At 47.1% G+C, this 26,786-nt stretch overlaps 1 protein-coding gene across 2 annotated transcripts in view; it reads left to right on the top strand.

The window, feature by feature from the left end:
- Arl3 (ARF like GTPase 3) overlaps positions 1-26,601 on the top strand; it is a 60,739-nt gene extending 34,138 nt beyond the window's left edge. Inside the window, exons 4-7 of one of the 2 annotated variants that reach the window (XM_075974290.1) lie at positions 13,790-13,840; positions 15,935-16,120; positions 17,296-17,363; positions 26,329-26,601. In XM_075974290.1, coding sequence (XP_075830405.1) covers positions 13,790-13,840; positions 15,935-16,120; positions 17,296-17,337 — 279 coding nt within the window. In that variant the 3' untranslated portion in view covers positions 17,338-17,363; positions 26,329-26,601. The remainder of the gene's footprint in view (positions 1-13,789; positions 13,841-15,934; positions 16,121-17,295; positions 17,364-26,328) is intronic. The other variant, XM_075974289.1, reaches the window with a different exon arrangement.
- Positions 26,602-26,786: the final 185 nt, after the last annotated feature.

Here is a 26,786-nt window from a genome sequence, read left to right as displayed (position 1 = left end):
GGTGGTGCTGGTGAATGCTTTTAATCCCAGCACTCCTTAGGAGATGGAGCAGGCGGACCTCTGTGAGTTCTAGGACAGCCTGGTCTACAGGACTCAGAAATACCATGTCTCAAAGCCCCTGCCTCCCCCCCCCAAAAAAAAGAAACCAACAAACAAAAAGCACCAGTCAGCTCTATTCTGTTTAGTTTGGGCAATCTTGTTTCTCTGTACTTTTAGATAGTTTAAGACAAGTCTCATGCATTGTTTGTTTTTTGTTTTTTTTCATTCACAGATACTTGAAATATGTGGGGAAAGTATAAATGGGGACTTGTTGTTTTGATCTCAAAATTAAAAACAAAGCATGACTTAGCATCTAAAATATGGACACTTGGATACAAATCTTAGGCATAAATCTATACGTGGAGGCAGGTGTGGTGACACACACCTTAATCCCAGTGTTGCAAGATGTTTGATTATACTGTGTAAGATATATCACTTTGATTGACTTAATTAAAGAAAACTAAATGGCACCCGGGCGGTGGTGGCACACGCCTTTAATCCCAGCAGTCGGGAGGCAGAGGCAGGTGAATCTCTGTGAGTTCGAGACCAGCCTGGTCTACAAGGGCTAGTTCCAGGACAGGCTCCAAAACCACAGAGAAACCCTATCTCGAAAAACCAAAAAAAAAACCTAAATGGCCGGGGTTGGAGAGATGGCTCAGAGGTTAAGAGCATGGATTGCTCTTCCAGCACCCACATTGAGGCTTACACTCTCAGTAACTACAATTCCTGACCCCCTTATCCAGGCATGTATGTGCAGACAAAACACCAATGCATGTAAAAAACAAATGAATAAATGTTTTTTTTTTTTTAAAAAAAAGATAAACAGGCAAGAAGTATGGCTGGGACTTCCAGACATACAGCTCTGGGAAGAAGAAACAGGAAGTCATCAGCCAGATGCAGAGGAAGCAGGGAAGCAGGAGGAGAGGGAAAAACCACAAGCCACGTGGCCAAACATAGGTTAATAGAAATGGGTTAATTTAAATCATAAGAGCTAGTTAGAAACAAGCCTGAGCTAAGGCTGAGCTTTCGTAGTGACCCATAGAAGTCTCCGTGTTATAATTTGGGAGCTGGCAGGTGGAACAAAGACAGACTTTACACATGGCTCCCAGAGTGGGGCCACATAAATCCATATAAGACCTGAGCACTTGGGCAAAGACAGATCAATCTCTGTGAGTTTGAGGCCAGCTTGGTCTACATAGTGAGTTCCAGGAAAGCAAGGGGGAGAAAACCAAAAAAAGAAAAGAAGATTTTATCTAAAGCTAAAACATAATCTAGAGAGAATATGGAAAGAATATAAGAATTGATCAGTGGTGTAAATAGAGAACACAAAACTAGACACTCCCCCCACCCAATGAATAACCAAGTCTGCTCACTAAGAGAGTGAGACAATTGGGGTGGGGGTTACTACACATAGCGCTGGGCCAGGGGAACAGCCATACACCAAAACACAAAACCATCTAGACACAAACCTTACTCCCTTTACAGTCCATGAAAGAAAGAAAAAATAAGCTGGGTTTTTACAAGAATTTAAGCCTTCTGTTTTATGAAGGCACTAGTAAGAGGATGGGGCCTACTGGTGAGGCAGCTGCTGTAAGACAGAACTTCTGGAGATGCAGCATCTGTATCTGCTCACCCCAGGTAGGAAGCCCACGATGGACCAAACCAACCAGCCAGGTGGACCAATGAGTTTTATTGGGGTTCCTACAGGAGTATGGATGAGGGGTTACTTACAGGAGCAGAAAAGATTGTCAGTCACCCCAGTCACCCCAGCATGGGTGACAGCTCACAAAAGCTGGGAGCATAGAGAATGTGGAGATGGCTCAGAAGAGCTCTGGCTGCTCTTCCAGAGGTCCTGAGTTCAGTTCCCGCAACCACATGGTGGCTCACAACCATCTATAATGAGATCTGGTGCCCTCTTCTGGCAGGCATGGGTACATGCAGGCAGAACACTGTACAAAATGTGGTGTGCACTGCTCAGCCTGCAGGCAGCTCAACAGGTTGGAGGGTGTTTTTATGGTTTATGGGGCCTCAGGGGCTTCCCTGGCCAAGGACTTACAGGGAACCAACCCCTGCATTGAGGTTTTCATTCAGTAACCTTAAGGCCTCTGGGAGTGGCCTTTTCCACCCAAATAGAAATTTTTTTCTTTCTTTTAATTGAGCTCCAGCAGGGTTAGGTGGGTGGAAGTGCCATTGCATCTGGTCCCTCCAGCGCCTTTCCAAATCTGCAAAACACTCAGAGACTAGCATTGCATCATCTGTATAGCAAAACCTTTCCAGAGGATGGGCAGGGCAAAACGACATCCTGAATGCGTAACAAGGAGTGGGTTACAAAGATAACCTAGGGAAGCACCCTGGAAGTCGGCCGTCACCTGTTCTCAGTGAGTGTCAGGTGACTCCAGAAGTCCACAACTGGAAAAATACTAAAGCCAGACATAATCGAGGTCTAACACAGCATGGAAAGGTTCCATCCATTTGTCAGTTGCTTCCTCCACAGGCCAAAGTTGGGTACAAAGCACGAATAGGAGGTGTAACGTAACCTCAGTCCTTCTCTCTGAGCCATTCCGTATCCTGGAGCGCTTCCAGGGAGCTTCCCTATGTTTCTCCACACCTAATGAACGCAGTAGCCTGAGTGCATCTGCTCTGCTGTCCCCTGCTGCCCCTGATGGCTCTCTGGGTCAGAGTGGTCCTGGGTTGGCACTGTAGCTGTTGACCCCTGTTTACCATACCTTACTGTTGGGAGAATTCCTGGCTGGACAAATCATCTTTATCCTAGTATGACCTGTTGTTGGAAGAGAATGCACCCTCCCTTCCTCCTCTGGGGTTATTAGCCACCCCCACGACAGCTTGACTGTCTACCTGTGTTCTATCCGAAGGTATTCTGTGAACTGCTTCTCAGGCTCCTTGGCACACTGGCTTTCTATCAGCTTTTTCTTTAGGACCTCCAGCTCGACACAAACCGGGCCACGTTTGTCTGAGTAACCCAGACAGGCTCTTTCATTGCTTTTTCTTTCTAAATTTTCCTTGGGTTGTTCTCTCACCTTCTCTCGTTACATGTTGGTCTGTCGTTTAGATCTATCAATGCCTTTTGTTATAAAAATCTCGGCCAGGCGGTGGTGACACACTCCTTTAATCCCAGTGCTCAGGAGGCAGGGATAGGTGGATCTCTGTGAGTTTGAAGACAGCCTGGTCTACAGAACAAGTTACAGGACAGGCTCCAAAGCTACAGCGAAACCCAATCTCAAAAAAAAAAAAAAATCTCGGCCAGGTGTAGTGGGGCACTGGGGCGCTTTAATCCCAGAATTTGGGAGGATGAGACAGGAGGCTCTGAGTTTGAGGACAGTCAGGGCTACACAGAGAAATCCTATCTCAAAAAAAAAAAAAAAATCTTGCCCCACCAAAGGGTTCAGCAAAGTCACTATAGACCCGCACCAGCCTTGGGGTCCCTGTTGATCAACCTGTTCTTTTAACTCCTCTGTTAAAATTCTGTTTGGCTCAGTGAACTGCGGTTCAAACACAGCTCTTCTTAGTCCTTGTTCCCTCTGTACCATCAGTCCCTCCTCTATGGTCCTCCAGCCCCTGCTTTTTGTGGGAACCTCAGACTAATGGCTTCCATAAGCCGACCTCCCTCACACTCTCAGGTTCTGCAGCCTTTGTCCTAAGAGGGACAGGAAGTGACCTCACTCTGGTTTCCTGACTGATCCCTTCCACTCCCACATCCCAGGGCCTCAGGAGCATGCTGAGACAGGCTCTCTCACTGTTCCTTTAAGCCTCCCTAATTCCAGCAGTTCAAGTGCGGAGCATTTCCTGATCACCCTAGTTCCTCACACCACGCTATTGTTAGGCCCCACTCTGCACACTGGGTCACAGATCTCTCTCTGTCTCTGATGGCCCCTTGGGTGTCTTTTATTGCTTTTATCACGGGGTTTGGCTTTGTTTTTCCACTCTCTGAATCTTTCCATGGGTTCTGAGTTCTTGGGTCCCAGGAAGGGCTTTTGAGCAAGGATTTAACTTGCATTCTCTTTTTTTTTTCTGGCCCCCAAACCTTAAGAAGCAGCAGCGACACCTCCATCTCATCCTTTTTTATCTATTCACTTGCCACACCAGAGGCTCGCACAGAGGTTGCTAGCCACGTCTCCCTTTCTGATTGCGATTCCTCCTTTACACAAACAAGTTCCTGCTTGGCCACCATCTCGGCCTCCATTGATTTCCAGCTACACACCGCCGAGGCCAAGCAACTTCTGCCGCTGCTTGTTGACAGGCTCTCTACCCTGGTACATCAATCTCCAGGACTATAAAATTTCATCTAACCCTTTAGCTGGTTTGGGCCCTTCTGTATTCACCTGGTATTCATCAGGCAGGCATGTCACCCCATCCCACACAGAGGAAGGCTGCCATCCTGGGATTCCTCCCTCAGACACTCCTAATCCTGCTGGCTCAGCCGCAGTACGTCTCGCTGCCCAAAGCAAGAACCATGCAGCTGCTGCCCTAGCACCAACACCAACACACTCCAAAGAGGAAACGACCACTATGTTGGAATCTCCTCCACAGATTCTCCCCACTCAGGCCTCTCAGCCCTTGGTTGCATGTCTTGCTACACAGTTGGGACCATGCACTCGCTGTTCCCCAAGTCATTTTTGGTCTGTCATGTCCCTGTGCAGGTGCCAATTATGTTGTGTGCTGAAACTTTTCCTGGGGAGATACAGCGCACACACCTACTCAGTCCAGATAGGAAGCCCACGACAGACCAAAGGGCACATACCACCAGAGTCAAGTCAGTGAGCTTTAGTGAAGTTTCTTACAGGAATGTGGGTAAGGGGTTACCTGAAAGGATTAGGATCAGGACACTGCGAGACCAAGTTCTCAGAACAAAGGAAATTTATTTGCCCCAGAAGGACAGAGAACAGAAAATAAGAGACAAAGACCGGAAATACAGGATGAGGAAGAAGGGATATCTGTCCCAGAGGAACAAGGACTGCCTTTGGGTAGAGAGCAGGCAGCCATGGCCCACGGGCAGATGACAGTTTACACAGGTAAAGGAGGAAACCCCCGAGTTAGGATGAGGTGTTCATTGTTACTGGGTGTGTTAATTACATGGGCTAAAGGGGCCTTTGATTGCTGGACTTCAGTACTTCCACAGTTGGACCTTGGTCGCAGGAGGAGGAAGAGGCCAAATAAGGGAATAGACCTTGGTGGTTACGTCTAACAGTTTTTAGCAAGGCAGAGGGAATCAGGGAGGAGGGCAAGACCTGCCAGAGCCATGTTTTCCAGGCCCAGGCTGGCCAGAATCCCTTCATTCCTTACAGGAGCAGAAGTGACTCAAATACAGCTGCTTTCTGCTTCTCCTGGGCAGCTGGTGTGGGCTTCTGTGCACCTTGGCTATTCAAGAGTCCTCTTTGTGGCTCAGCTTCTCTCCTCAATGGGGAACCCTTGACTTATATTGCTTGCTCTGGCAGGGAGGGGCCTATTGAATCTGATCAGTTTCAGGGGCTTCCTGAATTTCTTTTGAGTTCTTTGCCTTCCTGCTTAAGGTGCTTCCCTGCCAGATGGAATGCCTCAAGCTCAGAGGAACCTGCTACACACAGCGGCCTAGCTGGTATAGACACATGCCACCAAGCCAGACAAGCTGAGGTCACTCTTTGGGATCCCCAGGTGGGCGGTAGGAGGAGAAAACCAACTGCTGCAGGCTGTCCTGTGACCTCCACGTGTGCACTGTGGCACTAACTTGCATACACGAACACACAAAAATAAATAACAACAGAGAACAAAGAAACACGCTGCAGACTGGGAGAAGATGTTTATAAAATACCTGATAGAATCTCTGTGAGTTCGAGACCAGCCTGGTCTACAGAGCTAGTTCCAGGACAGGCTCCAAAACCACAGAGAAATCCTGTCCCGAAAAAACCAAAAAAAAAAAAAAAACTTGATAGAAAAGAACTCGGGTAGATAATAAAAAACAACCTGATAATTTACCTGTTTATTAGTGTGTGTTCCCTCCTCTCTGCCTGCCAGCTAGGAACCTCTTCATAGGTTCATGGACAAAAATCAGGTGGGGTTTGTGTGACAAGCACGTTTACCACTGAACCATCTTCCCAGCCCCAACAATCTGAATTTTTTTAATTTTATTTATTTATTTATTGTTTGTTTGTTTGTTTTTCAAGACAAGATTTCTTTGTGTAGCTTTGAAGCCTGTACTGGAACTCACTCTGTAGACCAGGCTAGCCTCAAACTAAACTCAGAGATCCACCTGCCTCCTGCCTCCTGCCTCTCAAGTGCTGGGATTAAAGGTGTGCGCCACCACTACCTGGCCACAACCTGAAGTTTTAAATGGGCAAAAGAGAAACAAGGCATGGTGGTTCATGGCTGTAACCCCCAAATTCCTGGGTGGCTAAGACAGAAGAGAATACCACAGCAGATTTGAAGACAAATAAAACTGTCTCAAAGCTATAAGCTAATTAATTAAATAAATAAAGATAGAAATGACAGATAAACACTTGAAAATACTGAGGGAATTGTAGTACAGTAGGGGAGAGCTGTCACTGCACACCTACTAGAATGGCTGAAATCCCAAGCCTGGCCACGTGACAAATGCTGGCGAGAGCTCGTAGCTATGGAAACGCTCATTCACTGCTGCAGGGTTGCAGAACTATAGGCCACTCTAGAAGGCAGTCGGTAGTTTCGTGTAGGACTGAACAACCTAGCAAATAGGGTGCAGCAACAAAGTATCCAAATTCACTGAAAACTTATCTTCTGCCCCAACCCTAGACTTGCAAGTTTGTAGCAGTTTTACTCCTCCTGATTGTCAAAAACTAAAAGCACCCAAGATGACATTTAATCAGAATGGATAGCAAACTAGGATGCATGATTTTTTGGGTATTATTCAATGATAAAGAGATGGTTCAGCAGGAAAAGAAAGGTGCTTGCTTGACAAGCCTGACCACCCGAGATCTATCATGAGGATCAACATGGTCGGAGAGAATCGCTCCCACAGGTTGTCCTCCAGTCACATGTCTACTCAGTAGCACGCATCATTTCAGATACACGAATGGAAAACTAAAACCCACCAGGCTACTTGTGGTAATGTGAACTTCAGAGGCAGAGGTAGGGGGATCAGTTCAAAGCCAGGCTCAACTATGTGGGACCCTGTCTCCAAAAAAAAAAAAAAAAAGGCAAGGCAAGCTGGGCATGGTGGCACACACCTTTAGTTCCAGCACTTGCACTTGGGAGGCAGAGGCAGGTGGATTGCTTGAGTTCAAAGCCAGCCTGGTCTACAGAGTGGGTTCCAGGACAGCCAGGGATACACAGAGAAACCCTGTCTCAAAACAGCCAAACAAGTCTAGATGTAATTCCAGTACTCTGGGAGGTGCACAGATTTGTCTGCGAGTTCAAGACCAGCTCAAGTTCCAGGCTGACCAGAGCTATACCGTGAGACACTGTCTTTAAAGAAATGAAAGAGCCAGGCATGGTGGCACACTACTTTGATCCTTCTACTTTGCACTCAGGAGACAAAGAAGGGGGAGGATCTCTATGAGGTCAAGGTCAGCCTGGTTCAAAGCAAGTTCCAGGACAGCCAGGGCTACACAGAAAAATCCTGTCTCAAAAATAATAATAATAAATAAAAGAACTGGAAAATAAAGTAAAGATGCTTTAGATGAACTGCCCAGAGAGGAGCAGTGCGTAAGAACATTAATGATTGAGGCTCCAGGAGTTCTGGGACCTGCCTGGCCTACACATAGCTCTACCCTCTTGAAAGTGGGCAGCGGTGTAAGCATGGCAGGACCCTGGATCCCACATCCTCGGAAGCTGTGAGTGCCCAGGAGAAACAAACCCTAGCAAACATCAGAGCAGCCTTATGACGTTATGCTAGTACAAAATAATAGTTAGGGTTGAGAGTCAATTTTATTGTTTTCCAGTGCCATTGAGATGAAGCAGGTTTTGGAAAGCAGCCCACACACACACACACACACACACACACACACACACACGCTCGTGTGCCTCCCCTGGGGTTCAAGTCTAGGGCCTGAGACTCAGCTCTGCTTGCCTGCCCCGCTCATAGCTGCCCTGAGCAGGCTGATGGCTTCTGTATGTTTGTCTGGGTTTAATAATCTTCCATCATTAGTTGTAAAAGACATATTACGCCGGTCGCCTTACCACTGGAGGAGCAGGACTGAGGCTTGACACATTTCGTTGCCTGGTAAAATCTTTTCAATTCTCTCTGGAGTGCCATGGTAAACTCTAGCTTTGGAGCAGAGGTAGACAGATTGATCCAGCCTGCCTCCTGTTTTTGTGTAGCCTGTGAGCTAGAATGGTTTTTATATTCTTTTTTTGTTTGTTTGTTTTTTGTTTTTTCTAGACAGGGTTTCTCTGTGGCTTTGGAGCCTGTCCTAGAACTAGCTCTGTAGACCAGGCTGGTCTCGAACTCACAGAGATCCACCTGCCTCTGCCTCCCGAGTGCTGGGAGGTTTTTATATTCTTTTTTTTTTTAAATATTTACTTATTTATTATGTATGCAATATTCTGTCTGTGTGTATGCCTGCAGGCCAGAAGAGGGCACCAGACCTCATTACAGATGGTTGTGAGCCACCATGTGGTTGCTGGGAATTGAACTCAGGACCTTTGGAAGAGCAGACAATGCTCTTAACCTCTGAGCCATCTCTCCAGCCCCAGGTTTTTATATTCTTAAGAGGTTGAAAAAAATCAAAAGGAAAATACTGTTTTCTGACACACGAGAACGATGTGAGATTTAAATTCCAGTGTCCATAATGAAGTTCCGTTGGAACCTAGGTGCCTGGGTTTGTTCTTGGATTTCCCACCGTTGCTTTCTTGCTGCAGCAGCCTGGCTCTGTGGCTGTGAATGAGGCTGCGGGGGCCACAAAGCTGTTTATGCCTGACTGTTCACAGAAGTTTGCCTAGCCGCACTTTAGAACATGATACGGCTCTTTCGGGGTGTGGAAGGTCAGGGTTTCTCTTCAGGACAGTAATGCTGAGGACATCTGACTTCAACAGTGGAATTTAGAGCCACAACTGAAAAAGGATTGAAGATGGAAAGAAGCTAGGGCAAGCTTCCAGTCCACTCTGATAGCCAGGTGTGGCGGTGCACACGGGGAGGGAGAAGCAGGCCAGCCAGAGTTAGGTCGTGAGACCCTGTCTCAGGGAGGAAGAGAGAGGGAGAAGGAGAGAGGAGGAGACAAACAGAGGACCTCAAGAGGAATGGACAGATGTTTTCAAATAGCTCTTTCCTTCTAGAAGAGAACAACAGGCACCAGTGACTGACACCTAAGTTATCCGTGCCATTGTCCTCTTGTCACCTCCTTGCTGCCCCCCCCCCTGGTGGGGAAGTCCCAGAAGCAATGAAATGGCCAAAAGGTGGCAGCAGGAGGGAGAAGGGACACAGGAAGGGAGAAGAGGCGAAGGTACCTTGGTTCAATCTCTCAAAGTTAGGGCCAAAGTTGCTCTAACTTTAATAAGCGAATCTTTTCTGGGTCCTCCCACTACCTACAAATTGAGAAGCAACTGCCAAAAACAAAAATCAGAGCACCTGTGAGTTGCCGTCCTCCAGCCTCCTCCCAGGTGCTGGGGACTATAACCTTGCTGCAGATAGCTTTTATGACTTAACATTTGAAGGTCTCTATCATTTTAAAGTCAAAAGTATAAGTACTTAACTTTCTCTGATACTTCCTTGCTAGAGACCAGAATAAAAAGTTTATTAATGATCAGTTTGTTCTAAATTAAAACAAAAAGAAATTTAAAAAGAAAAGTCAGAAAGAACAGGAACTATTGCATGACTGCACAGGAACATACCCGTGCACTGAACAGACAAAGAGTTCCCAAAGGAAGTGGACCCTGCATGCAGGGGTGGGCAGGAAACACACTTGGGAGGGAGGGTCTCGGAGGCCAGTTTACTGCCATTGTTTTTTTCTTTTTCTTTCTTTCTTTCTTTCTTTATTTATTTTTTTTGGTTTTTCGAGACAGGGTTTCTCTGTAGCTTTGAAGCCTGTCCTGGAACTAGCTCTTGTAGACCAGGCTGGTCTCGAACTCACAGAGATCCGCCTGCCTCTGCCTCCCAAGTGCTGGGATTAAAGGCGTGCGCCACCACCGCCCGGCCTGCCGTTGTTTTTTTCCAGTGACTCTTAAGAAGCATGGTAGTTGCTGTCTATACTTGGTCCTAGGACTTTTTTTTTCAGCCGTGTTCAAATTCTATACAGACCAAAGCTAAATACAAGAAAGAATTGGTGTGTAGTTAGAGCACTCTTTGGAACCTGCTATAAAAAGCACCACGTGAAAGTGATGTCCGTAAAGAATGGCGAGTCCTTGGTGAGTGGAAGCTGTTCTTGGGGCTCAGCCCCTGGACTCACTGGTGTTTGGATGGTGGGCTCTTTGAAACCTTCCACTCTTTGCTCTTTGGTCTCAGCCGTCTCTGTTTCTTACTTCCTTTACATTTATTTGTTGGGTACAGGCTTGCCATGGCTACTTGTGAGCGCCGTTTCTCCCTCTAGCAAGCGGAACCCCAACTCCGTCATGCAGGCTCCGCGTTTTCCTCCTCATGATACCGAAAGGCCTCAGCTTTATTCCCAGCCTTGGCCCTACATACACACCTTCCCCCTACTTTGTAATTTATGTTGTTCAGTGACCTGCACACACCCTTCAGGCTGCTGCCTGACTTCGGAGCATCCTCCCAGCAATCACCTGGCTTTCCTTCCCTCCTTCCTGTCCTGACCTTTGACCCCAGTCGTGATTGTCCTAATTAAACTTTAGTCTTGCAGATAGTTCTAATGGGATCATATTTAGGCCCTCCCATCACATTTATTCTTTCTAAACCTGTGTTTATAGTGTGCAGGAGCCCAGGCTGGAGAGGTGGCCCCAGGGTCAAGAGCATCTATTATTCTTCCTGAAGGACCTGAGTTCAATTCCCAGCACCCACGTCAACAGACTCATCAGCTGCCCTAAACTCCAGCTCCAGGGGATGACACCTATGGCCTCCTCGGTAACCTATCACATGGCCTACAGACGCACACATACACATGAGTAAAATATTTTTTAGTTAAAAAAAAAAAAGAAGTCTGGTGGAACCTGGTGTTGCACACTTTTAATCCCAGCACTGGGAGGCAGAGGCAGCTAGATGTCTCTGAGTTTGAAGCCAGCCTGGTCTACAGAGTGAGTGTCTGGAAAGCTGGGACCACGAAGAGAGACAACAAAGCCTGAGCCTCCAACATACATAGCTAAATAAATTTAAATTTCATTTTAAAAAATAAATAAGCAAAAATAACACATGCGCCACATGCGCTTTGCATGGTGACTCCTGTAGGGTGTCTGTGGCACGTGCACAGTCCGCTGCCCGTGGACAGTGCTGGGTCGGTACAGACCACAAGGATATTGATCCATCCGTTTCCACCCCACCCCAGCCACACGGTTCTCAAGTGGAAGCACAGGCCATTCCTGAAGAAAATGTAAACTTGGATTCTGCTGTAATAGTGAGCACTATGACTAAATGAAAGGACGTTATGCAAAGAAATGATAGTTTTCGTTTCCAAAGGAGAACAGGTTTCCAGTGTGACAGTCTGAGTCAGCAGCAATGCCGCGCGTGCACTGCAGCACCGCTGTTGTAGCTGTGTGGTGGGGGGGCGGGCTCTGGCTCTAACTGTGCTCTTTAAAGCAAGAGTTCCATTTCGATCTTAGCTCAATAATAATAATTTTAAGTTCATTTTCTTTTCTCTTCTTTTTTCTTTCTTTCTTCTTCTTCTTTCTTTTACTTTTTCTTTTTCTTTTTTTTTTGGAGACAAAATAAAGTCTTTTTTTTTTTTTTTTTTTGGTTTTTCGAGACAGGGTTTCTTTGTGGTTTTGGAGCCTGTCCTGGAACTAGCTCTTGTAGACCAGGCTGGTCTCGAACTCACAGAGATCCGCCTGCCTCTGACTCCCGAGTGCTGGGATTAAAGGCGTGCGCCACCACTGCCCGGCTAATAAAGTCTTATATAAATAGACTGGCCTCAAATTCTCAATCCTCCTGCCTCAGCCGCCCAAGTGGTGAGATTGCAGGTGTGTTATCACTAAGCTCACCAAGAAACAGTGTTAATTTTTAAGAATGTTAAAAATATGCTTGCTGGTGGCGGTGGTAGCAGCAGCAGTGGTGGTTGTGGTGAATGCTTTTAACCCAAACATTCAGGAGGGAGAGTCAGACAGACAGGTCTCTTGAGTTCAAGGACAGCCTGGTCTACAGAGCGAGTTCCAGAACAGACTCCAAAACCACAGAGAAACCATGTCTCGAAAAAAACAAACAAACAAACAAAAAAAAAGATATACAAAATTTTATTTCTAATTTTCTTTTTAAATTTGCATATGGAGAATTAGGAAAACTTTTCTCTTCAAGACAGTGTCTCACTACAGAGTGAGTTTGCAATTAGCTTAGACTAACCAGGTGGTGGTGGCGCACGCCTTTAATCTCAGCACTTGGGAGGCAAAGGCAGGTGGATCTCACTGAGTTTGAGGCCAGCCTGGACTACAAAGTGAATTCCAGGATAGCCAGGACTGTTATGTAGAGAAACCCTGTCTTGGAAAACCACAAAAAAAAGAAAGAAAGATAAGAAATTAGCCTAGCCCATTCTCATAGCCATCCTCCTGCCTCAGCCTCACAAGTGCTGGGATTGCAAACATGCCACTGCCCTGGCTGGGCAGAGCCTTCTGTAGGAAATTTAAATAGCTGATGTGGTTAGAAGCTGTGACTATGGGTGATTTTTTTCATTCTTTCTTTTAAACTTTGCTTTCCTTATTGTTATACAGTTACTTATGTACTAACTGAAAATCATGGATCGAGAAGGAAGCTTCAAATTTATAAATTACTATGAGTCAGATTTTCTCTCTGCTGGGAATGTAGTTGAGGTAGTAGAGAAGCTGCCTAGCATTCATGTGAGGCCCTGAGTTCAATCCCCAGGATCCCATAAAACACACCTGTGCCCAGCAAGTCAGACAGGATCAAAATTTCAGGCTCACCCTCAACTGCTACTGCGTAGCCAGTTCAAGGACAGCATGGGCCACCGTGAGACCCTGTCTGTAAACAAAAACAAACAACATTATCTTCTAGCTAGCTTGCCCTTCTAGTTCTGGTCTTCAGTCTTGACCTCCCAGCAGCCTGGGAAGGAAGTAATAAAAGAGGTAGGAGAGAACTGCCTCTTGTCTTGACCCCAGAGTCAGCATAGAAGATGCTGATACTTCAGAGAAATGACGTCCCAGGGGTGTAGGACTGCGGATGCCTCCAAACACGGCCCGTCCCATTTGGTCCCTCCCATCCATGCTGTTCTAAGGACATGGGCGGCCTGGAAACAAGGCAGAGAGCAGCTGTGGAGTTCATTGTCTGGTGTGCTTGAGTTCGAATCCTGCTTTGTCCCAGACTGGGTGTATCTTGGGCAGGTTATTGTTTAGACTTCAGGTTTCCTATGCCAGATCAGAAAGTCGTGAGTCTGTCTCATGAAGCTGTAGGAAGAGCTGGTGGACTAGGAGGCCTCACTAGAAAAAAGCCAGAGGCCACTGAATGCTCTTATTTTACCGTCCTTGGCTTAGGAGCTCCCCTGCGTGTGTTTTCTGGGCTTCCTTAGTTAATTCACTAGCTTACTTTGCTTCCACAGATGAGCTGAGAATTGCCAGGCCGTATCTGTATGTTGGCTTAACCTGAGCTCTGAAGACCTTCTGTTCCTTTTGTAAAACTTAACCCTCCTCCTTCTGTGTCTGTTTATTGAAGTGACTTTCTTGTTTTCCTTTGCAGATCTATGTAATTGACAGTGCAGACAGAAAAAGATTTGAAGAGACGGGTCAGGTAAATGATTCTTATGTGCAACTCGTTCCCAAAACACCGGGTATTCATTTATCTACCTGAAGTGTGTGTGAGGGAAGGGGGCTTTTGTTCCAGTTCAAGGAAGAGGCTCGTTCAGTCGAGCAGGCAAAAATACCAGCTGTCCCCAAAAAAATTAGTTTCAAGTCTTTTACACTATCTTTTGATGAAAGCCTTTTAGTTTAATCAAATTTAATATATAAGATATAAGCAGATGGGCTCTGGGGAGATGGCTCAGGGGTTAGGAGCACTGACTCCTCTTCTAGAGGTTCTGAGTTCAATTCCCAGCACCCACATGGTGGCTCACAGCCATCTGTAGTGAGATCTGATGCCCTCTTCTGGCCTACAGGCACTGTATAGATAATAAATAAATGAATTAATGAATGACTAACTCTTTAAATCTATATGTTGTGTGTATATGCGAATATATATGCCCAAATGGAACTTCACACCACACCCCAGAGTCCTTCTGTGTTTTTTTTTCCCTATCTTGTAGAAACAAGCTCACAAACATCTCAATTAGCTTTTCTATTTACACTTTTCAATACTTAATTGACCGAGAGTAACTTCAGCAAATTCAGCAGGATTAGAAGAAAGATACAAGCCAGAGCTAAGCCAGGAGACAAGGCCAGCCTTGAACTTCAGCATGGCTTCATGACATGCAGGGTTCATGTCAGCACGGTTAGATGGCATGGTTTCTGTCCATAGTCATAGGCAGAGCAGCAGGGGGCCTGGACCAGTGAGACCAGAGTGAGGTCCCCAGCAGGAGCAGCAAGGGTGAAGGGAATCTCTAGGGGCATGTTTGTTTCCAAAGGCAGAAGCTGCCATGTTTCTGTTCCTTTTTCTTGGAAAGTGGGTTGAGGAGTCTCCTGGAGACATCACAGCTGCCTTCTGTGCCCCAGTGGTTTCTGGGTCATCGCTGTGGTGAGGCAGTACTGTACTTGTACTTGGGGCAGGGTGTCCTGGGAACTCGCCACCTCTTGAGCTGGCTAGTTTCTTCTTGTCTTTTTGTTTTTGTTTTTGGAGATAGGGTCTCACTATGTAGCCCCAGCTGTCCTGGAGCTCACTCTGTAGACCAGGCTGGCCTCAAACTCACAAAGATCCACCTGCCTCTGCCTCCTGAGTGTTGGGATCAAAAGTGTGTGCCACCATGCCTGCAGCTTTCCAGTTCTTTTTAAAGCTGAGTGTTTAAAGTAGCTACAAGGTGAGCTTAGAGGGAAAGAGGCGGAGCCTGTCCTTTAGGTAAGTGTATATACTCATTACTACAGACAGAATTAACTTGCAGTTTAGAGTTCTGCCTGTGACCTAGAAGCCCAGGGAAGGTCTGGTCTCTTCCAGTTCTTTCAGGATGTGCGTTTGGTGACTGTTGATGCGTGGGTGCATGTTTAGGAGTCAGAGATGAATGGACACAGAGATCTCTGCCATTTTCATTTCTGTGCATACATGTGTGTACACACACATACACACACACTACGTTATTGTGGGGGTGTGGGTCTAACCCAGTGAAGGACAGCTGCTTAAGATATATAAGGCCCTTGGTTCAATCCCCAGCACCAGAGGAAAAATGAAAAAGATACCTACAGGTGGTTATCTTGAATAAGTCTGAAATCTCTAACCACTGTCTGTGTTCTTCCTTAAACAGTGCCTCTCAAGGGCCTGGAGAGAACACTGGCTGCCCTTCCAGAGGACCTGGGTTCAATTCCCAGCACCCATATGGCAGCTCACACCTGTCTGTAGCTCACTTTCAGGGAATCTGACACCCTCACACCAATGCACATAAAATAAAATTAAAAAAAAAAAGCAAAAGACCAGTGGCTCTCAGGGTATTTCTCAGTGTGGTCTACAAGTCATTTACAGCAGAACCACCTGGGAAGTCTGTTAATAGTGCTTCCTAGATGCTGACTCTGACTTCCTGTCACCAGCGTCCCTAGAAATTTACTAGGGAATCTTACACAGATACGACCTGAGAGCCTCTGCCTTGAAAGTTGCTGCTGATCGACTTAACTGCTTAATAATTCCAGTGCATGCAATTCTCCAGTTCTCAAGCTTCTCTCCTCTTCCCTCCCCAAAATGGCCCAGGAGCTAACGGAATTACTGGAGGAAGAAAAGCTAAGCTGTGTGCCGGTGCTCATCTTTGCTAACAAGCAGGACCTGCTCACAGCAGCCCCGGCCTCTGAAATTGCAGAAGGGCTGAACCTCCACACCATCCGGGACCGAGTCTGGCAGATCCAGTCCTGCTCAGCTCTCACGGGCGAGGGCGTCCAGGTGAGACCTGTCAACCTGGCAGCTCACTAAGGCAGTCTGCCTCACTGGTAGGGTTGAGCTAGGCCAACAGTTCTCAACCTGTGGGTCCCTTTCACAGGGGTCACCCAAGACCATCAGAGAACACAGATATTTACATTATGATTCATAACAGTAGCAAAATTACAGCTGTGCATAAATAATTTTATGTAGGGGTCACCACAACATGAGGGACTGTATTACAGGGTCGCAGCGTGAGGAAGGGTGAGAAACACTGCTCTAGATAGAAAAAGATTTGAAACAAATGGCCATTGATTGGCAGATGAGCCATTCTAGAAAGTGAAGGGCATGAAAAGAGGTTGGTTCTTTGCTGCTTAGAAACCAACCAGATGCCAGGCAGTGGTGGCACATGCCTTTAATCCTAGCACTTGGGAGGCAGAGGCAAGTGAATCTATGAGTTCAAGCCCAGCCTGGTTTACAAGAGCTAGTTCCAGGATAGGCTCCAAAGCAACACAGAGAAACCCTGTCTCGAAAAAACAAAAAGAAAAAAATGAAGGAAGGAAGGAAGGAAAGAGAGAGAGAGAGAGAGAGAAAGAAGAAAGAAAGAAAGAAAGAAAGAAAGAAAGAAAGAAAGAAAGAAAGAAAGAAAGAAAGAAAGAAAACAAAGAAAGCAAGCAATGCCATGAAGTTCCAAAGGAACCTTGGAGCCTTCGGCATATTCTCCTCACTCGGAGGAGGGCTCAAGAAGTGACTTGAGATTGGTCTAACTCTGGAAATGTTTGATGATTGTGTTGGCATTCAATGTTAGAGCTAATATTAGAGATGGTAAAAGCTTCTACTCCCAAAGTGATTATCATCGCTACCATACAAATGCTCGTTGGCCTTGAAACACCTCTGTTTACTCTTAGTTCTCTCCCCTGCCCTGGGCTTGGTATCTGTTTCCAGCTCCTGGTGTTGATTTCCCACTGGAGGCTTCTGTGGACACACCAGGAGATTGAACACCTCTTGTTTAATATTAATTTAGGGCAGAGCACAGCCCTGTCCCAGTCGTCCAAGAGGCTGCATTCTCAAAAAAAAAAAAAAAAAAAGTCAGGGGCTTCCTATCAAACTGCTCAACTCAGTGGCACTCCGTAGTCAGCCCTTTAAGATGACCAGAATCCTCCACACTCCTCAGTTCAGGCATCTGGTCTGTCTAGCAGGACGCTCAGCAGTGCTGCGAGGACTGGTCCAGACTGCTCTAGCTCATGTCTTCCCTCCATGACGTATGGTAGGTCCGTAACGGCATGACAGTTGGCTGTTCTCTCAGCTTGGCATGTTGGGTTGCAGACCTGAGGTTTGGTTCTTGACCACTGCCCGCAGCCTCTTCCCAGTTGCTTTTCCTTTCTAATGTCCCCTCCCCTTAGACATTGACACTGTTTGTCGTTAGATAGTCTGATCATTTTTATTGCACGCAAAAAACCACATCCTAGAACTATGTCAGTCCTAACATGTTTGCTACCTGGTTTTTGTTTTGTTTTACTTTGATAACAAAATTAGTCATTGCTGACTTCTATGTGTGGCCTCTAGAGTTGAGTGCACTAGACAGGTGTCCCCTCCTCAGACTGCTCATACCTGTACCCCAGAAGTTCTCCATGAATATGTGTATGTTGGGGTTCCTTAGAACCCAGGGGCTACCACAGTTAAATCTTCAAAATGTATTCTGGAGTAGTCTATGAGGTTTTAAGTTTGGGAGAGTTGGTATTGGAGTTTTGAGTGTTAATTAAGGCTCTTTTCATAGATTAAAAAAAAAAAGAAAGAAGAAAAAAAGAAATTTAAAGCTGGGCAATGGTGGCGCATGCCTTTAATCCCAGCACTAGGCTAACCTGGACTACAGAGCTGATTCCAGGACAGCCAGGGCTATACAAAGAAAGCCCTGTCTTGAAGAAAATAATTGTAATTTTATTTTATGGGTATGGGTGTTTTGTGTGTGCACCCTTCATGAGTGCTGTGCATATGAAAGCCAGAAGAGGCTATGTAGTCCCTTGGGATTAGAGTTGGTTATGAGCCACCACATAGGTCCTGGGCCTCACACTCCAGTCTTCTGGAAGAGCAGCCAGTGCCCCGAACTACAGAATTCTCCCCAGTCCCAAGATAGAGTGGCCTCAGACTCTCTACATAACTGAGGCTGATCTCCTGACCTTCCTCCCTCAGCATCCAGGGTTGAGATTGCAGGGATGAGCCACCACACCCCACTGTATTTCTTCCTATATTCTGACTCAGCTGGGCATTGTGGATTCCTCCATGCCCTGGAGTTCTAGGTTAGCTCTACAAGATCCTATCTCAAACGTGCATTTTTCCTCTTATTTTTAAATGTATGAAAGTTTATAAAGTTAGTGAGCTAAGGGCATGACTCAGCAGTAGAATGATTGTCTTGTATAGAAAGAGTTCTAGGTTAATCTCAGCAGCATAAAAATGCACAGAGAAAGTGGGCATAACAGTACAAGCCTGCAATCCCAGTTCCTGGGGGTGAAGAAGGAGCAGGGGTTCAAAGCCATCCTTGAGGGTGAAGAGGGAAGAGGGGTTCAAAACCATCCTCAGCCAGCCTGGACTGTGTGAGATTGTCTCAAAGGCAAGTAAAAAAATTGTTTTCTCTCTCCTAACTTCTACTCTACAAAGGGACTAACTACCGTTCTTCTGGATTCTTCCTTATGAAATTGCTGCCACATACGCCATTATATAGATAAGTGTGTCTATCAGGCCTTTGATTTAACTCCATTTTTCAGAGTCACTTACAACCCAGTCCAAGTGTGCTATGCCGTGGGATGTTGGTAGTAGGTAAATGCTGATGGTTTTATTTAACCTTGTCCAATTACAACCTCTTTAAAATGAAAAGATCTAGCCAGGCAGTGATGGCGCATACCTTTACTTCCAATACTAGGGAGGCAGAGGCAGGCGGATCTCTGTGAGTTCGAGACCAGCCTGGTCTACAGAGTGAGTTTCAGAACAGACTCCAAAAGTCTTGAAAAACTAAAAAAAAAAAAAAAAAGGAAAACAAAAGAAAGAAAAGAAATACAAAAAGATCTAGCCCTACACATGCCCAAAAAATAAAAAGGAAAAGCAAAAGATCTAACCCCACAAATGCCCGTGCGTACAGGGTCGTTTGGTGAGACACAGACTGGGAAATGGCAGCTTTCTTGTTGCTTTTCCATCCCTGAGGATGGAACCCCCAGGTCATGGGAATAGCAGGCAAGCACTCTACCTGCTGAACTACAGCCCCAGTCCCGCTTTCCTGTGTTATAAAACATTCTAGTATGTGGACTCTGCCCTTGTGCATCGCTCCAAACACGGATGTTAGATGCTCAGGGGCATCCAGGTGCTGGGAACTGTACAGGTGGGCTGAGGAGAGGAAGCGGTTGTACTTGCACGGTCATCAGAATGTGGGCTCATGGTCCTGTGATCTCTCTTGACCAGAGTAGAGAAAGCATGGAAAAACTAAGCTGGAGTTACCAGTGAGACTTGTTTCTTCAGCCTGTCTGCGGATAGGAAAAGGGGCAGCCAGAGTCCCTACTCAGCACAGTGACACTGAAGTCAAGGGCACTACACAGTGGTACCTGAGGGTAGCCAGGGAGGGCCTGTGTTTTCTACCCCCACGCCTGTCTGGGTAATCACCACAGGTACACAGCGCCCCCTACAGGGCTTCTTCCCTTCCTTTCTCCCTCTCTCCTTTCATCCAAGCTGAAAACCAAACCCAGAGCAGTGAACTTGGTAGGCAAGACTCTTCCAGTGAGCTCCATCCCCAGCCTCCTTTGTGGAACCCTTTGGCCAAGACAGCAACCTACCAGGCAGTTAGTGTGGGTGGGAGTGGCAAGGGGCACCTGTGAATAATAAGCCAGCTTAAATAAAGTGAGATTCCAGTAAAGTGCTTCTTTAATCAGGGACCCGCAGCAGCCATAGGCACAGGAAGTGACATCCAAAGAGATCCAGGGTCAGCAAGGTAGATCAGTAGATAAAGGTGATTGTCACCTAAACGGATGAATGACCTGAGTTCAATCCCCAGGACCACAGGGCAAGAGCAGAGAACTGACTCCCAAAAATTATCCGCTGACTTACACACAACAGGTAAATATATTAATTAATCAAAATGAAATCATATGAATGAGAGAGAGATCCAGCAAAGAACTGAGAGCAAAGAGAGTGGTTTGTACAGAGGACAAATAGTTTGAAGGTCACTTAGTTTGTAGATAGTACCAGGGTGTGCAGAATTGGATAGTTAAGACTGGGATTTCAAGGTTAATGAGATTAGATTATGGTTAATAGAATGATATAAATTTAGAGAATTTAACCATTATTTGAAATGGGTTATTTAATAAAAATGTTAATTAAGAAGGGAATCTGATGTCTATTGTCCTTTCACGGTAACCTTTGGGGACCAGAGAAAGGTCATGGAACCTTCTGTAGAAGCGCTTGTCACTATCAGGTAGCGTTGACCATGTTCCTCCCTCAGGTGATGCCGCTGACCTACACTCCTGTGCACTCAGCCAGTTTCCTGGCTTTTCCCTTTAAAGGAGTCGCTTCCGTGTAATTCCCTTCCGGGATTGCCTGGCGAAAGTGCAGGCTTTCATGGCCCTTAATTAAGGCTTAGATTATCCTACAAATGAAGAACTCTGCTAGGAACATGACTGGAAGGTTTAGTTATTTGGGGCTCACTTTCAGGTATGAATTCAGTATCATAATGACTAAAACCTCCCTAAATTCCAGTTTTGTTCTCATCCCGCCGAACCTCCCCAGAAGCTGCCGAGTGGCCTAACTGCTGACACCTGGTGCCACCTCTTTGACAGCCCAGAAAGAAAACCTAGGAAAGTCTGCAAAAAGGAAAAGGGAACGGCCCAGGATCTGTGTGATAGTTGTGGGTGCTGAAATCACCTGCTGTCTGAACACTGTGTGTGTGTGTGTGTGTCTGTGTGTGTGTGTGTGTGTGTGCGCGCACGCGTGTGCACGCGCTCGCGCAGATGTCAATCAAGACACGCCTGGTGGCCTACAAGAGGCTCAGCACACTTACTCTAAACCTGATGACCCAAGCCCAGCCCTGGAGCCTACATGGTGTGAGAAGAGAACCAGCTCCAGCAGGGCTGTTCTCTGTGCCCATACACATGCCATGGCTTGCCTGGCCACCCCTGCTGTATCCAAACACACATACACACAATAGCCGAAAGAATGAATGAATGAGGAGCTGGAGAGATGGCTCACAGTTAAGAGCACTGGCTTCTCTTTCAGAGTACTTGGGTTCAATACCCAGCACCCATATGGAAATTCACAACTGTCTGTAACTTCAAAATCTGACACCCTCACACAGACACACTTGCAGGCAAAACACCAGTGCACATAAAATAAAAAGAAATAAATTATATAAAAAAGAAAACCAGAAAGATTAAAAAGAAGAATGAATGAATAAATAAAGGTAAAATATTTATAAACAAAAACAGCTCTAGAAATATGTCATACTAACCGGTAGCAAGGACCCCCAAGTGATCTAGTCCAGAGGACAGCCACAGTCCGACAGGTGATGTACCCTACGCTCTCTGGCCCAGCAGGGCAGGCACAATACTGTCACTAGGTAAGTGGCTTGAATCCATGATCTGAGACCGTGGGAGCTGGTGATTCTAGGGCTGACATTCCTGGGTGGAATTTGTACCTGATATTCTCAGGCACACTTGTGTGACCTTTACAAGACAATACCGTGTGTCCAGCTAGAATGGACATAGCAAGGGAGTCCGGAACAGATCTTTCCTTGCCTGACTGATGGCCACTAGGAGGCCAACCGTCACATGACTAAAGCGGGTCTTCATGGGAAATTCTCATGTGCAGAGAATAGGTGAAGGGCACCAGACCCTGGAGAAGAGCATCAGTATTGGCAACTCCACCCTGCTGAGAGGACTGTAGTCCAGAAGGGACCCAGTTACATAAAAGCAGAAAAGAGGGAAAGTGAAAAATGTGTGGGAGGGGTTACCTAAACCCCTCAGCCAGTCCCCTTCATCAGGAGGAAATGTCCCTCCGTGCCCTGGAGGCTTGGCTGGCTGCTAGGGCCTCGAGGATCTGCCATCTAGCACTTGGTCTCTTGTCCTTTTTCTTCCGAATATAGGAAATGGCCTACAAAGGCTCTGGCTTAGGTCAAAAACAAAGTTCTAGAAGCAGCATCCTGCTTGCACCTGTCGCCATGACTCCTCCCCAGAGCACGTCTGTACGGCTGCTGTAGTTTCAGGGGTTTGGAGACATTTTTTCTGAAACACAGTGTGCCTGGTTGTTCTGGCTTGGAATTTCCATTTAAAGCAGAAGTCAGCAGTTTGAACCTGGCCTCTAGACTTGGTCACTACAGCGACTCTGACGGGCAGTGTTCCTGGGGTTGCTCTCCAGGCCACCCCCTCTAGACCACCCCCATTCCTTCCCTAAGGAGGGTCAGCAGTGGGTTCGTAGAGGTGTGGGCTGGGCTTCCTGCCTCTGCTGCTTTTTCCTTGAGCTAGGGGTGCGTTTCCTGGCCTGCTGACAGAATTTGATTTTTTTTTTCTTTGCGGGAATAGAAATTGAACCCAGTATCTTGTTTATGCTAAGCCCTTATTCTACAATGGAGCTACACTCCCCAGCCCCAGTTTTTTCAGTATTTAAAAATATGATGTCCAATCTTCTTTCCAGGCCTGGGGTCAGTTGGTACTTCCTCCAGACCTGCATGGACTACATGCCCGTCAGTCGGACCTCAGGTGCTGACATTTGTATCTGCAGACTCTCTATGAACTAAGAGAGTAAGCCTGTGGCGTGTGATTCGCTTGCTCCCTCCCTGATGCACTGCCCTTTGTCACCAGAAAACTGAACAGCAAGCAATATTTTATGTGTGCTGCCTGCATTCGGCTGCTCCTTGACCCCAGGGGCCGAAAGGCACAATGGGACAGGCTGCATTGCTCGGCTAGGGTCTGAGTGCCTGGTCATCCTAAAGCAATTACTGAAGTGACCACATAGGCAGCCCAGTTTTAAAATCCAGCCCACCCGACCATGGCCACCACTGCTCCCTTCCAGCCACCCAACGAGACTGAGATCAGATCAAAAAGGGCGGTGCAGCCAGAGCCCAGCCCCGCCCACAGGCAGGCTACTAGTGTGAACAGGATGGTTAGTAGGTGTCCACCGCATAGCAGGGCAGCCTTGCACCACCCACAGTTCCTCGAGGATGTTCCTGCGACAACACAGAGACTTGTATTTCCTCTCCAGGAAGTCACACAAAGGCCAGCGTTTGAGGCTCCCTGTCTCTCTTTAGTCTCTATTATTGAATTGAAACTAATCAATTCAAATTCAGTTTCAGCAAGATTGGTCGGGAAAGGAAAGGGGAGACTGTTCACACCAAAGATAGTCATTCCCATAGTGAAGATCAAGTGCGCAGGAAATCGGTCAAACCAGTTTTCAACAATGAAAGGTTCAACCTTAAACAAACCCATGAGTTCATTTCCTTCTTCAGGGACAGCAGAGTCGCCTCCTTCAAGTAAGCAATCATCTCCTCTCAGAAAAGCTAAACCCACCGTTCTCTTAAACATAGAAGCAAAAGGCTCCCATATCCACTGGAGGAGGTGGCCCAGGACACGAATGCCCAGCCAGCCTTCTGCTGGCCTGGGTCCTGCAGACTAGGAATATTCTGGTTGTTTTAGAGCTGTGGCAAGGCAGGCAGGGTTCCTTGACAGGGGTTTCTCCTGTCTTTGCCCTGTATTCAGCTGAAGGAAGCCGTGAGGAAAAAGAACCCATTGGAATGGCCTTGCCTGCCTGCCTTCCAAGGCCGCCCAGCTGCTCTGTAAATTAGATGCAGGGCTCTTCTCCCGCCACCCTCAGTCAGAGACGCGGTGACTAGTGTATGGTCCTCAGTGGGAAGACAGGCGCATCAGAGCCCACCTCTGCTCTGAATTATTCTGTTCTTCATTTCCTTGTTTGCAATATGGAAACAATAATATATTCACTGGGTGCTTATGAGAATTAATTTTAAAGACTATAAATTAAATATGGACTATATTAAGCCGACAGCCTGCCAGTCCCTTGCTTAGGCTCTCCCATCTTGGTTTTTGGATAACACTATTATCTTTCCTTTCCAGTGGGCTACTTGACAAAGCTTGCACTTGCTTGATTTATGAGGTATTGTCAGAGAGGATTGTGCCCTTCCTCTTTCCCCTCCCCTTCAGCCCCTAAATGCTGGGACTCAAAGGCCCCCCCCCCCAAGCCCTGCAGAGGCCCAGGGCTTTGCCCCAGGATAGTACCAGGGGCTGGGAGCAGCCTTGGGTGCTGGCCTCTGAGCGCCCTCTGTTGACAAGACCATGCCGGGCCGACCTCCACTCTAGATTCTGACATCTGCAGGACCGCACCCTCAGCGGGCCATGCCCTTTAAGCCCCTTTCCCCCTCTACAGAGAATGGCTTCCCTCCACCTTCTGCTTTGAGTGTCTGCAGCTGAGTAAATATTTTCCCTATCTCTTTGCCTACACTTATGTTCGGTGAGATATAATGAAAGGAATCCCCTTCTTCACCAGTCATAAACCAAGAAAAAAGACAAAACAGTATAGGCTGGAATTGTGCAGGGACACTTGCTTTCCTGCTCTGATAAAAACGCTGTGCCTGTGGAGAGGAGAACAAGGAGACAGACGGCACCTTTGGGTGTCTGTGCTGCCTGTGTGCTGAGCTCTTCAGCTTTGGAGCAAGAGAAGATGGTTATCTATTCATCCCTCCTGTCTGTGTAAAATTCTTTTTTGTCTCCTGGCAGGTGATCATTTTTTTTTCCTAGAAACCAATTAGCTACTAAAATTAAACATGCTCTCTTTAAATGACTCCTTTTTCATAAAATGGCTTTAAAACTGCTTGGTTTCTCGGGATGTGCTGCTGACCCAGTTGTAATCAGATGCGTTGGGGGTCCCCTCGCCCTGTCCCCCGCTGCCCAGCTGCAGCCAGGTGCTCTCCACCTGAAGGCTCTTTGCCAAGGCCAGGCCTCATCTTGGCAAAGCACAACGTCCCTCAGATCCTCAGGTTCTCTTGCCCAAGTGCCCTGATGGCAGCTGGTAGAGTTTTAATCACTGTAAATGCAGGTGACGGGCAGATTAGCCAGGAGAAAGAAAGGTACCTGCTGGTTGTTTTGCAGTGATGTATTGTTTACGGGATTAATGTCCTGGTGGCCAAAGGTGTCAGCTGATATTTATTGCTAGAAGCTGTCTTAGCTGTTCTGGTTCTGCGGCCAGATCCACAGCCACCAGAAACGTGGGGTTTGAAGTGTGAGGCGTCACGTGGTCGTGTGTGTGTGTGTGTGTGTGTGTGTGTGTGTGTGTGTGTGTGTGTGTGTGTGTGTGTCTGATAGCACATGTATGTGAGACCCAGACTCTGGGCAAGATGCCCTGCAGGGCCCATCTTGAGTTCTGGTCTGTGCTTCTGAGGGCGTTTGCACATGCCTGAAGGTCTGGAGTTTCTGGGGAGGGGTGCATGTCCAGGTATGCTCCAGAGGGGGTTGAAAAGGAGGTCATATCTGACAGGCCTGGCATCTGTGAGGAATTGTGTTGCCTACCAGGTGGCTGTAGGCAGTGTGTGTGTGTGTGTGTGTGTGTGTGTGTGTGTGTGTGTGTGTGTTTTAACCTCAGTCCCTCTCCAGCCTTCTAAAGAGGACAGTTTCAAGGTCGCTGTGCCTTTAAGGGAGCCTTCTGTCCTTCCCTCTGTCCCCCTGCCTGGTAGGGCTTAAAGCAACAAGAAGCAGCTTCTAAGCCTCTCTACAGACATAGTGTGTATTGCCCCTGCGTGTGTGGAGTAACACCCACTGCAGAGGGTTGTTTTTCCAAAATGAAATTTAATTTAACCCAAGTGTACACTGTCACACTGTAAACACACTGGGGCACCAGAAGGGTAGCTCATTGAATTAATGCCCTAGCAAAGGTCAGCTTTTAGAAAAAGCCAAAAATGGCTGGAATCCTTCCTGATAGCGCCTCAGTCAAGCCCTGCACCAGGCAGGTGTGTTTATTTTTTCAGAGGGAGTTCCTGAGAATGAATCTCAAGTTCAGATGCTGGCTCCCTCTGCCTCCCTCGTGTACTCAGAGCCCCCACCCCCACCCCGCACCCTTCCAGGAGGTCACCACCGGCCCAGGTGGGCCTCTGGGGCAACGAATCCCTCGAGGAGGTGGCCGCAGTCCCCTCCAGCCTGAGCTCTTGGGACCTTTCTTGCCGCTAACACTGCCTCTCTCTGCCGTTCCCTCCCAAGGACGGCATGAACTGGGTCTGCAAAAACGTCAACGCGAAGAAGAAGTAGCGTGGGGACGGTGGAGCCGCAACAGCCGCGGGAGCCCAACTCGGCCCTGGAAAGCACTGGTTTGCTGTTTCCTGACCCAATGCTTTTTCATCAGTGCACAGGCACCGCTGTGTGCGGAGAGGACATCAGCTTCAGAAGAGCCCTCTCCAGCCGTAGATTTTAACTGATCTCCAAGGTTCAGTATCGTTTTTCAAATAAAGGAATTATATTATTTCCTCTGCATAATTGAAATAGTATTAAATGTCTCAGAGCACATGATTCTCAGTGGGCAAGAGCTTGCGCTGCAGTTTAGACAATTCCAGTGGGCTTTCGTACAAAAGAAGGAAGAAGCCGCTTGTGCTGAGTCCCTTTATTTACTGGCCTGGCCCTGCACTCCCTTGGTGGTTGGAAACCACAGCTTGGCCATGCTG

Source organism: Microtus pennsylvanicus, chromosome 5, assembly GCF_037038515.1.
Source record: "Microtus pennsylvanicus isolate mMicPen1 chromosome 5, mMicPen1.hap1, whole genome shotgun sequence".
NCBI lineage: Eukaryota > Metazoa > Chordata > Mammalia > Rodentia > Cricetidae > Microtus > Microtus pennsylvanicus.
Note: the sequence above shows the minus strand (reverse complement) of the source record. Positions and strands in the feature narration are given on the sequence as shown.